The 12,357-nt window shown below is 46.5% G+C and overlaps 1 protein-coding gene across 5 annotated transcripts in view; it reads left to right on the forward strand.

Annotated features, from left to right (window-relative positions):
• The window catches only part of NCAM2 (neural cell adhesion molecule 2), a 259,192-nt gene that overhangs the window by 132,297 nt on the left and 114,538 nt on the right, over positions 1-12,357 (forward strand). For all 5 annotated transcript variants that reach the window (XM_056825986.1, XM_056825982.1, XM_056825983.1 and 2 more), the window contains one exon: positions 7,268-7,418. In XM_056825986.1, coding sequence (XP_056681964.1) covers positions 7,268-7,418 — 151 coding nt within the window. The remainder of the gene's footprint in view (positions 1-7,267; positions 7,419-12,357) is intronic.

Raw genomic sequence — 12,357 nt, forward strand, 5'->3', positions numbered from 1 at the left:
CATATAAGTATAAGCAAAATAAATAAAAGAAATACACGGTAGTCAAATGCAAGGTAAATGGGAAGCGGAGGCACCACCCATCGCAAAGATCATGAAAGCTTCATACAGAAGAAAATGCTTAAACTTCCTCCGAAAGGAAGAAAGAGATTCCCTTCTGAAGAAATCAGGATTTCCTGCCTCCCAGGAAAAAGGACAGCCAGTGCCGAGGCCCAGAGATAGGAGATGGCAGGCTATAAATGAAGAATGGAGAAAAGACCACTCGGAGAGATCACAGCCGAGTGCAGGAGGGACAAGTTGGCTCCAGGACCCAAAGTATTTCAAAAACTTAAGTAAAGGAGTTTATAGTTATTGCACTTTATTGAGTAGAGGAGTCAAATGATCAGATCTAGACCTAAGTAAAACCATGTATGGAGAGGCTTGAAGCAAGAAAAATTAGGGGACTATTGCAGTAATCTAGGCAAGAGATGATGAGCACTTCAGCTTCCCTGAGCTCCCAGCCCGAGACTTCCAAGATGGCAGCCCTGATTGATCATTTCCTCGCTTTCTTATTTCTCTCCCTGGAATATTTGACCTGTGATTTTTCTTAATTCTCCAATTAGCAAAAAAAAAAACAAAAAAAAACAACCTTTAAATGGATGTATTTTTAGGCATGTTAATAACTGCCATAATGTTTCTATTTCTTGTTTCCTCTTTCCTCTATGATTCAGGACTTCCTGATTTCATTATTTATGGAAGCTACTTAGTGAAAATAATTTTCAGCACAGTCCGGAAACTTAAAGCATTCCTTTCTTTTGAATGATCTTTCCTACAAAGGAACGAGGAACTGTAACTGCTAGACAAACAGCTTCTTTATCAATCCTGTTCTCTTACATCACAGAATAAGGGGGGGGGGGAGGCCTTCTGGGTAAAAGGCAGAATGAATTCTATCTCTGATATCTATTGAATCATGACTATCTTAGAAACAGTAGTAAATGACTCTAGTGAAGCAAAAGAATCATTAAAAGAGGATAAAGAAAAATAAATTACCCCCAAGGTGTATTGGGGAGTGGGGATAGGAAAGAGGAAGAGGAGATTAGAGATGGGGGAAAAAAATACAATCAAACCAAAAAAAAATAGAAAAGGTCTAGCCATGGCCATTCTCAGGGCGATGGACATGCAGATTTCCTCTCCCCTCCAAAAGTCCAGATGTAGCAGCAGGTAAAATAGACAATAAGCAGGAGCCATCAACAGCCACCATACTGGTATGAGCACTGTGACTATCTTCCAAATCCAGTCCTTCCTTTCACTATATAGTCTATGTTTTGTGATAAACTAGTGGAATTTATGGAAGTGCGCAATTGGGAAAAGCCCTCAATGGCCACTTCAAAATCGGTCTTGCCAAACAAGTTATGATATACTATTGTTCTATAAGTAATGACAAACAAGAGGATTGCCAGAAAAAATTTTAAAAACTTACACAAACTGATGCAAAGTGATGTGAGCAGAACCAGAAAAACCTTATACATGGTGACGGCAATATTTCCTTTTTTAATTTTAAAATATTTTCCCATGTTTACATCATTCATTTTCTTTCCCTCCCCTCTGACCCCCCCCCCCGCCAGGAGCCAACAAGCAACTCTGCTGGGTTATACAAATGTTACACTTGATATCTATTTCCATGTTATTCATTGTCACAGCAGAGCAATCTTTTAAAACCCCAAATTGCATACCCGTGTAAACAAATGATGAATCACATGTTTTTCTTCCTCGTTTCTGCTCCCATGGTTCTTTCTCTGGATGTGGCTGTCCTGCATTGCTGCTAGTAGTGATGCCCATTCCACTGGCTCACTCTGTAGTGTTTCACTTCCTGTGCACAGTGCTCTCTTGGTTCTGCCCATTTCACTCTGCATCAGTCCATGGCGGTTCTTGGAGCTCATGTGGACATCCTCCAGTTCCCCCCCCTCACAGCAAGCCCACCCATCACCGCCACATACCACAATACGTTCGCTCATTCCCCCATTGATGGACGCCCTCATTTTCTGATTCTTTTGGATGTTTGTACGACCCCTTTGGGGTGCAAGCCTAGTCGTGGTATTGAACTACTGCAATGATCTAGTTATTCTCAACAACAAAGATTTCAGACAGATTCGCGAGCAAAGATGCCATCGGCTCTCCAAGAATAAGCCGACGGGCGACTGAATGCCACCTGAACCGGGCTGCCTTTCATTTTGGTTCTTCTTTGTGTCAGGGTGAGATCGCGTCCACAAAAGGCCCAGGATAGAAAAACGTCTTCCGTTTGCGTGTAAAATCTAGGTCAGATTGCTTACCGTCCGTCATCTCGGGGAACGTGTAGAGCAGAGGGAGGGTCAGAGGAAGGGAGAGAATTCGGAACTCAAGACTTTAAGTGAATGCTTAAAAATGGCATTTACATGGAATAGAGAGAAAAATAAAGTATTGTTTTAAAAAATCACTACTGTTGTCACTTAGTCACACCAAGGTCCTCCACAGCAGCCCCGGCTCTGGTAGTTAGAAAAAAAAGAACTTTAAAACCAATAGCCCCAGGATAGTCAAGTTTTGTGTTGTTTTTTTTAAACTTTACCTTCCATCCTGGAGTCAGTACTGTGTATTGGCTCCAAGGCAGAAGAGTGGTCAGGGCTAGGCCATGGGGGTCAAGTGACTTGCCCAGGGTCACACATCTGGAAAGTGTCTGAGGCCAGATTTGAACCCAGGACCTCCTGTCTCTGGGCCTGGCTCTCCATCCACTGAGCCACCCTGCTGCCCCCCCCCCCCCAGTTAAGTTTTGTCACATATTGGCAGATGATATTCATTCTGGGAAGGATTGGGACATGCTCTTCACATATGGAGGCTCATTTCACTTATGAATGGCCAAGACGTGAGATTCGTGGAAGGGCAGATGAAGTGTCCTTTCCCCGAGACAGCGTGGAGTCAAAGGAACCCCCAGAGGGTAGGGAGGTTTCCTGTGCAGCCAGCCCAAATGGGCTTCCCTTCTGGGCAGGGCCTGCGTCCGGATGTGCTCCTGGTCGATCCCGCGCGTGTCCTTCCAGAAATGAGCCTCGGAGGAGAGGGTGGAAGGCTGTATGGAGGGCAGCCAGGAGCACGTTGGATGGACGTCTGTGCTCTGTAGTGGAGTGATGCTGGGCAAGTCGTTGCGTCTGTTTGCCTCAGTTTCCTCATCTGTAAAATGGGCATCCTAAGAGCCCCTCTCTCTCGGGGCGATGCTGAGGATCCAATGAGATCACGTTTCTGGGCACGGGCGTAACGAGGCAAAAGGAAAGTGTCTTTCATTCTAGTCGTGTCCTTGCAGAGAGTGGAGGGCTGGCTCGCCTTTGAGGCGTAGCTGTGGCTTTTCCTGTCTGTCTTAGGCTACCCTATGGAGAGGGAGAGTGTGTGTGTGTGTGCTCACACATGTGTGTGCATGTGTGCAAGTGTGCATGTGTGTGAGTGTGCATGTGTGTGAGTGTGCATGTGTGCAAGTGTGCATGTGTGCGAGTGTGCATGTGTGTGAGGGAGCCTGGTGAACTGTCTGCTGACCTTTAGGCAAAGGATTCTGCAAAGGGGATGAACATTTGCCGGTTACGTCGGGGCCAGTGACCAGCCCGCGCTCGTCCCCTGCTCTCCGCCGTGCCCACATCGCCTCCCCAGGAGCTCGCTCAGGGCCCGGCCCCGCCCGCCAGAGCACCTTCAGGCCCGTCAGGATCCCCCGAGAGGCCGACTCCTCGGCCGAGTGCTCAGACGTCTTCTCTCCGGCTGCCTCCTGCGCGCCTTCCTGTGACTGCCAGTGCGGGACGCCCGCTTTTTCCTCCCTTCCCCTCCCTTCCGGGCGCTCACTTTCTCTCCTCGACTCTCCCAGGCGTACTCAGTCCTACGTGCAAATTGTGTTCGTGGACAGCACTTCAGACTTCCCCAGGAATTCAGGGATATCTGAATACGATGCGTGCGAGGCCATTTGAAGCCATTAACTTCTGTCTTAGAATCAACACCAGTGTCCGTGCCCAGGCAGAAGAGCAGGAAGGGGTAAGTGTCGTGCCCAGGGCTATTGAGTTGGAGGCCTCGGAGGCCCCTCGAACCCGGGCCTGGGCCACGGAGCCACTTGAATGCCCCAATAGAGCATTTTTTACAGAAGGACTTAAATGCCCCAATAGCACATTTTTTATAGGACTTAAATGCCCCAATAGGGTATTTTTTTTCCAGAAGGACTTAAATGCCCCAATAGAGTATTTTTACAGAAGGACTTAAATGCCCCATAGAGTATTTTTACAGAAGGACTTAAATGCCCCAATTGAGTATTTTTACAGAAGGACTTAAATGCCCCATAGAGTATTTTTACAGAAGGACTTAAATGCCCCAATAGAGTATTTTTACAGAAGGACTTAAATGCCCCAATAGCACATTTTTTACAGAAGGACTTAAATGCCCCAATAGAGTATTTTTACAGAAGGACTTAAATGCCCCATAGAGTATTTTTTTTTTCAGAAGGCCTTAAATGCCCCAATAGCACATTTTTTACAGGACTTAAATGCCCCAATTGAGTATTTTTTTCAGGACTTAAATGCCCCAAAAGCACATTTTTTACAGGACTTAAATGCCCCAATAGAGTATTTTTTTTCAGAAGGACTTAAATGCCCCAATAGAGTATTTTTTTCAGAAAGACTTAAATGCCCCAATAGAGTATTTTTTTCAGAAGGACTTAAATGCCCCAATAGAGTATTTTTTTCAGAAAGACTTAAATGCCCCAATTGAGTATTTTTTTCAGGACTTAAATGCCCCAAAAGCACATTTTTTACAGGACTTAAATGCCCCAATAGAGTATTTTTTTTCAGAAGGACTTAAATGCCCCAATAGAGTATTTTTTTCAGAAAGACTTAAATGCCCCAATAGAGTATTTTTTTCAGAAAGACTTCTTTCTTTGAAAGATGGTCACTGAGGAAAATATGCCACAAGGCGTTGTAGACAAGGTTAGCAGATCAGAGAACGTAGGAATGGAACTGGAAGGTAATCTAGCCGAGCCCCTTCATCTTACAGAAGGTGACATTTGTACTGTTCAGAGGGGCCCAGGAATCAAACAAGTGCAGACGAGCAGCCAAGAACAGAGCCAGGGTTCGAGCGTGCATCGAACAGATTGTGCCAGAGCAGGCAGAAAGCGGGCCTGAGATCCAACAGAGGAGCCTTGAGGAGAGACAAGCCGAGGAAGCCCCGAACCAGACCACTCTGGGACCTATAAGCAGCGAGGAAGGAAAAGTGCGGCACGAGAGCCTGGACACCAGGCTGGAAGTGTACCGGTTCTCCGAGCCCAGGACCTCTGGGGAAGGCGGACCACGGGGGGATTCTCGATAATCAGGGGTCGGAGGAGAGCAGGAGGTCCCAGAGAGGGACCCTACCCACAGCCCAGTGCCTGGCTCTTCTGGAAGGCCTGAGAGCAGGACTAGCTGGTGACTTCGGGTCCGGGTTGCCGTTGTGGCTGCAGCAGCAGCGGAGTTCCTCAGACTTGCGGAGGACAGAACCAAAGTCGGCCCAGCCAGCCAGAAGCGTGGGCCGGAGCAGAGACTGGGCCTAGAGGAAGCACCGATCCAGATACTAAAGCTAGATGTGGGTGCACAGAAGAAATCTCCAGCAGAAATACCGCGGGATGAGATGAGCCAAGGGGAGAGCAACTCCACAAGCGCAAATAAGGCTTCAAGGACAAGAATGATCTTAACTACAAGAATTCACAAGCACAGAAACGAGGAAAGAATTTTTTAGTGAAATTAATGTTTGAGAAAAATGAAAATAAATAGCTTAGAATGTGGAAATCCCTGCTTTAGTAATGGATTACCTGAACAATTTTAATGTAAAGAATAAAATTTAACCATTCCATGAGACAACTAGAAATAGTGGAATAAAGTCAAAATATTGACTCACTAGAGAAATAACTGACCTGGGAAACAGGCATGGAAGTGTAAACTGAAGAATCTTCCGTCTCTGAAACCACAACTAAAGCAAGAAAGTGAGAGGCCTGAATTCATGAAATCATACACAAATGTCCCAGAAGCACAGCAGCCTGAGAGAGCAAAACTGAACAAAGAACCAATTTGTCTACCAATTGTCTGCTGAAAGAAACTCCAAATGGGAAATATCCAATCATGCAAGAGCTAAATTCAGAGCTTTCAGTCAAAGAAAAAGTGCCACAAGCAGTCAGAAAGAGTTAAAAGAAAAGATGATGCTACAACTCATAAAGGAAAGGAAATGCTTAGGCTACGATCCTACGAAAACTGAATCTAACCAGGAAGCGGCTAATTTACTTGGAATGAGTATGAAAGTATTTCTCGTGGAAAGACAAGAACTAGGTAGAATCTCTGAAACTCTACCTTGCAAGATAAGACGATCGATCACACGTTTGATGAACTAAAAGTCCTTCGAAAATGATGAAACACGCACGTGCTCGTAGGAAGAAACGAGACGTCCATGTAGAATTGCACTGCGTTATTTTGAAAGATCGAGGACGGAGCTGAGAGACAAACCCAGAGCCTAGACGCAGGTCCGCTTTGTTTTTGTGGCACAAAGAGCATGAGTGTGAGAAGGCCAATGGCGTGCCCCAGCGAAGAGGATGACCGAGAGGAGTGAACACCAGCACGGAACATGGGGGAGGAGGAGCGAGGTCTTCATCTGAGGAGACAGAGGAAGGCTGAACCCATACACGTGGAGGCAGGGCATTCGGTGTAGAACCACACTCAACTCAACAGAAAAATGGTGGCGACAGAAAAGGTGGGATGAAGAGAGCAAAGCTGAGGAGGGAATAATTACGCCCAGGTCAGCCTCAATCATAAAGGAAAGATTCCAGTGAAAAAAGAAAAGGGGAAGAACGACGATCGGGCCAGGGGACGAGCGGAGAAGCAGAGGTGGGATTAGACCACATCTTCCAGTTTCAGCGGAATTGCCAATCCGCATCTGGAAGGGAAAGTCTCAGACTGTCCTTCCCGCATGAAGCTCAGTTCTAGTCACTTCTGTGTCCTGTCCACGGAACTCAGACGATTGCTCGACTGCTTCACCTCTGCACAGATGCACTTGAGTCGTCTGGGTCGTGCGGATGCCTAAGCATGAAGATGCAGAAATTGATTCGTTTACGGGATCTGTTGCTGCATGTATATTGTACAGGGATGTTAGGAGATGTCTCGGTAAAATGGTATTTTCTTAAATGCATCCAATTAAGTGACTTTTGTGCTAAATGCCATAAGTTCATTCCCGATTCATGCCAGGACAATAACTCTGTTGCCTGATTCTGTGCACACAGAGCCCAGATGGCCATGTTGAAGTCAGAGGACGACGCGGAAGATCGTCCCTGCACATTAAAGAAGTGAAGCTGTCAGACTCGGGGAGATACGACTGCGAAGCTGCCAGCACGATTGGCGGGCACCAAAAGAGCATGTACCTCGATATCGAATGTAAGTTATTCTCACTCCCTGTCTTTAACGAACCAATTCAAACTGGAATTCAAGTTCTGAGTGAAAATTTAAACGATTGGTCAATCTTTAGTAGAAGGACATGGCAGGGAAAACACATTGAGCAAGCAGAAATAGCTTAAGAGATACATCCTGATGTTCCTCCTCCCTGAGGTTTTGTTCACTGAGAAGAGATGTGAAGATACTTTGTAGTTTGTATTTTATTTGGGGTCTTGAATTGAACTGTGTGATGGGTGGAATTCTGGGGTGAATCTCTCTGACTAGCAGATAGGAAACGGGATGCTGGCAGAGTTCAGAGGCAAGGGGGGTGGCAGTGCATAGAGTGAGGGAACACTGCCTGGACATAGGCAACGTCCTCACTAAAGGGGGGAGGGCCAAGGGGGGAGGGAGAGAGAGACAGACAGATGGTGGAGGGGAGAGAGAGAGACAGAGACAGAGAGAGAGAGACACACACAGAGGGAAAGAGAGAGAGAGACAGAGAGAGAGAGGGAGGGAGGGAGAGACAGAGACAGAGAGAATGAAAGAGACAGAGAGAGAGAGAGAGAGAGGAGGGGGAGAGAGACAGAGAGAGAGACAGACAGAGAGAGACACACAGAGGGAGAGAGAGAGACATGGTGGGGGGGAGAAAGAGAGACAGAGACAGAGAGAGAGGGAGGGAGACAGAGAGAGAGAGGGAGGGAGGGAGAGACAGAGACAGAGAGAATGAAAGAGACAGAGAGAGAGGGAGGGAGAGAGAGACAGACAGACAGACAGACAGACAGAGAGAGACACACAGAGGGAGAGAGAGACAGAGACAGAGAGAGAGGGAGGGAGGGAGAGACAGAGACAGAGAGAATGAGAGAGACAGAGAGAGAGGGAGGGAGACAGAGAGAGAGAGAGAGAGACAGAGAGAGGGAGGGAGACAGAGACAGAGAGAGAAGTAGAGAGAGAGAGACAGAGAGAGAGAGAGGGAGGGAGACAGAGACAGAGACAGAGACAGAGACAGACAGACAGAGAATTTACTCAGATTTGATAGGGATCCAGCACAAGGCTATCTCCACTTTCCCATCATCTCTCTCTTATTCTCCCCTCCTTCTTCTGTCTTCTCCAATGCTTCTTTGTGTCTTCTCACGTTTCCAAGTGCTTACAGGAATATTCCTGAGGTTTGCAGTTTTTAGGCCTGTCCAAGGATTTATCGGGGGGGCAACAATTCAGGCTGAAATATTCTTTGAACCATTTCTCGGGCTCTGTCATCACTTAGGACATGTATTTAAGATTATAATTCATAAGTTTTGAGATTTCTCTCATAGGAATTCGGTCACCCCTATACTTCTTCCCACAGGAATAGAAAAGGGGGGCTCTTTAGCCACATTTGGGAAGAGTATAAAAGGCCCATATTAATATATATATCTATATCTATATATATATATATATATATATATATAAGCTGCTTGGGGAAGGGGTTTCTTCTTCAAAAGGAGAGATTGGTATCGCCTAGTGGAGGGCACCAAACGTCACCATTTTTCTATAGGAAGTTGCCAATCTGTGATTCCTAATACCAATCAATGTATATTGGAGAAAAATGCACAATTTTGCCCCATAAAACTGGAATCGTTTTAAGCTTGAGTAGTTATTTATCCATCGCTCTATTTAAAAATCTATTTTTTCTAATCCTTTTGACACTGTCCTATTTAATTGAAACCCTTCTCAATAATATTGATATTTGGTTAAAATATTTTAAGCTTATTTGGGAAATAGGATGGAAATATTAATACCAAAGGAAAACATCTATTCATTTTATTCATCAACTGAATTTAAAAAGTTTTAATACTTAATTTGATTACTAAGTAATAGTATAGCAGTATAATAAAATAATAAACTTATAGTCTAGAAAAAGAAATTGGAAAGGATTGTGACATTTTTTGGTCATGTAAAGGAACTTCAAAATATTGTGAGATTTTGGAAGTGTGAGAGTTAAGAGTGAATGAAATGGGACATATAGGTGGCTCAGGAGATAGAGAGCCGGGCCTAAAGATGGGAGGTTCTGAGTTCTGATCTCGCCTCAGACACTTCCTAGCTGTGTGACCCTGGACAAGTCACTTAACCCTCATTGCCTAGTCCTTAATGTTATTCAACCCCGGAACCATACACAGTATTGATTCTAAGACAGAAGGTAAGAGTTAAAAAAAAAAAAAGAGTAAGTGAAAGGATTGGCAAACATTAAGTTAGCCATTGATAAAGATTGATCATCTTTATTGGATAGAAAAACAATTGAAGATGTCGTGACAATAAATGTCGGGATATGTTGCGCTATAGATTTTCAGAAATGCAGGAGCTGCACAGAATTTTTGGCAGTATCATCATTAAGAGAGTTTTTGGTCGCTTAAGGCATAAAAACATTTCTATTGAACAACCTTAAATGAACGTCTCCCCCTGATGGCACACTTGTGTATAACCTACAACGTCACTTTTTAGGGGGGGTTTAATGTGTTGGATGCTGTTTTGTCTCAGTTTCCCTGCTCAGGTTTTTGCTGTAGGGGGGCTTGGCAGGGCTCGAGCTGGGCCGGCCCTCCAGCCTCTGCCGGCCCCTCCTCTCCTCCGCTCTCCGCCTTCAGAGGCGGCCCCAACTCACGCTCTGCCCTACAATGTCCGCAGGCGGAATACCGGCCCCCGGAGCCACGGGCTGTCGCTCTAAAGCGCCTTTTCCGTTGGATCAGAGCGTGCAGACAGACAGCTAAGGCGGAAGCCGGCTCCGCCCCATCGGAAAGGCTCCGTTTGCTTCACTTTGATGACGTCCCATCCCACGTGGGACCTCAGAGGCGTGGTCTGTGCGGCGCCTTAGCCCGGGAAAGGCAGGAACAATCCGCCCCCCAATGAGTGCTTGGAGCGAGTCTTGGTCGGGTAAAAGCGCTCCAGGAGAGCCCTTGGGAGCCTCCGGCCGCTGGAACTCTCCACTTGGAGTGAGGAAAACCGTACGGGACGCCCGTTATAGACGAGACACAGACGGCGAGAACACGGGCCGGGGGAGGGCGCAGAACTCCGGCCCCTGTTTCAGTGGGCGACTTCATTCAGCAGGAAAGTGATGGATCCGGCGTGAGCCGCATCTGTCGTCACCGCTCGGGATGCGCCGATCACTGAAAAGAGGACACTGAAAAGAGGATCACTTAAAAGGGGTCTTCTAAGCTCTGCTTAGAACAAGCCTCCTCATTGGGGTGGCGAATGCTCAGCCTCTCTCCGATCCTTTCTGTGCCCCGCAGGGCCGTGGAAGCTCGAAGACCGCCATCATGCCCGATGATGTCATAGAGTCACCCTGGGGGCCTGACGACAGGGTAGCCGCCGCGGATGCTCCCCTCGCTAGCTTAGTCTGCAGAGCTCCCCGCTCTAGTCTCTCCGAAGCCGGGGCCCCCAGGCCTCGAGACTCCCTCCTTTGTGAGGAGGACACACGCCATCAGCCCCGAGGGAGCCGGGACCTAACGAGAGGAGCGGCACTCCCCGACTCAGAAGGATTAGATCGTTCAGTCTTCCGCCTCATCACCCGGAGACAAACTTAATTAGAGTCAATTAGATGATGGCTCACATCAAGGAATCCCCCCAAAGGGGAAGGAGGGGAAACTGTGCTCCACATCGAGTGTGCCAGATATTAGCCAGGTGGTTTGTTCCTACAAAAAAAGAGCCCGCCTCCCTGTCTGCATTAACAGAAGAGGAGTCAGTGGCTTCAATGAGGAAAGCCGAGAGGATAATAGCAAACTTCCTCGGAACATGAAGCCAACAAGCATTGATTCAGTACCTAACTGTGCGCCAAGCCCGTGGCTAACCACTGAGGAGAAAAAGAAAGGCAAAGCAGCTCCTACCTTCAAGGTCTCCGCCCAGGAAGAAAGAGTACATGCAGGAACCATGTGCAGACAAGATGCACACACACTCACACATGCACACACTCACACACACACACATTCCTTGTTGTGTTAGTCAGGTCTGACTCTGCAACTCTTTTTGGAGTTTTCTTGGCAAAAGTCCTGGAATGTTTCCCATTTCCATCTCTGATTCATTTTATAGAAAGTGAGGCAGAAAGTGAGGCAGAGAGTGAAGCAACTTTCCCAGCATCACAAATCTAGGAAGCACCTGAGGCTGCATTTGAACTCAGGCCTTCCTGACTCCAGGCCCCATGTTCTAACCACTGAACTACCTAGCTGCCTGAGCCTGTGCAGGGGGCCAAGGTAGGTTGTGTTCTTAGAGAAAATAATTAAATCGTGTTGCTTTCTCAAAGTAACATTTACTGCTCTTAAAATGTAAACCTGTTCCATCTTTGTCACATGACTTTTTCCTAAATTGTCCTTTTCCTCCTTTAAGGATATTTCCTGTCCTCAAATCAAATAGAGAAAAAACAAGACCTTGTAAGGACCTGATCTTATACATGCATATGTAGCTATTAGTGACTACAAATTCAGAGAGATCTTGCCACTGCATTTTACTAACGTGACTCAGAGAATTCATTCATGCTATGAACATTGTCCCTGCTCTTGCTAGAGAGACTTGCTGTGAAGGGGAAAAGAGGGACGTGGTCCTCACGATGGTCCCTTTAGAGGATGAGACTCCTAGTTCACCATTATTTTAAAACAGCCAAAATAGCCACAAAGTTCCACATCATTCACAGGGTATAGTCGCGAAACTCACTGTAGAGGCTCAAACAGGATCAATCAGGTGGGAAATGTTCCTGCTAAGAAAGGAAATTGCACAATGCGGAAACCGACTCAGAAGAGTTCCACCGTCATGCTGGACTGACTGTTCCCCCACCTTTTCTTGGCACAGACAGCCCCCGTTAGCGATTCTCCGATCACGCTCCCTCTGAGCAGTGCCTGCCTTTTCTTCTTACGTGATTGATTATTGGCTCGATGACAATTCAATTATACCTGAGGTCAAAACTCCGAATATCAAATTATGTTCC

Source organism: Monodelphis domestica, chromosome 4 (genome assembly GCF_027887165.1).
Source record: "Monodelphis domestica isolate mMonDom1 chromosome 4, mMonDom1.pri, whole genome shotgun sequence".
Lineage (NCBI taxonomy): Eukaryota > Metazoa > Chordata > Mammalia > Didelphimorphia > Didelphidae > Monodelphis > Monodelphis domestica.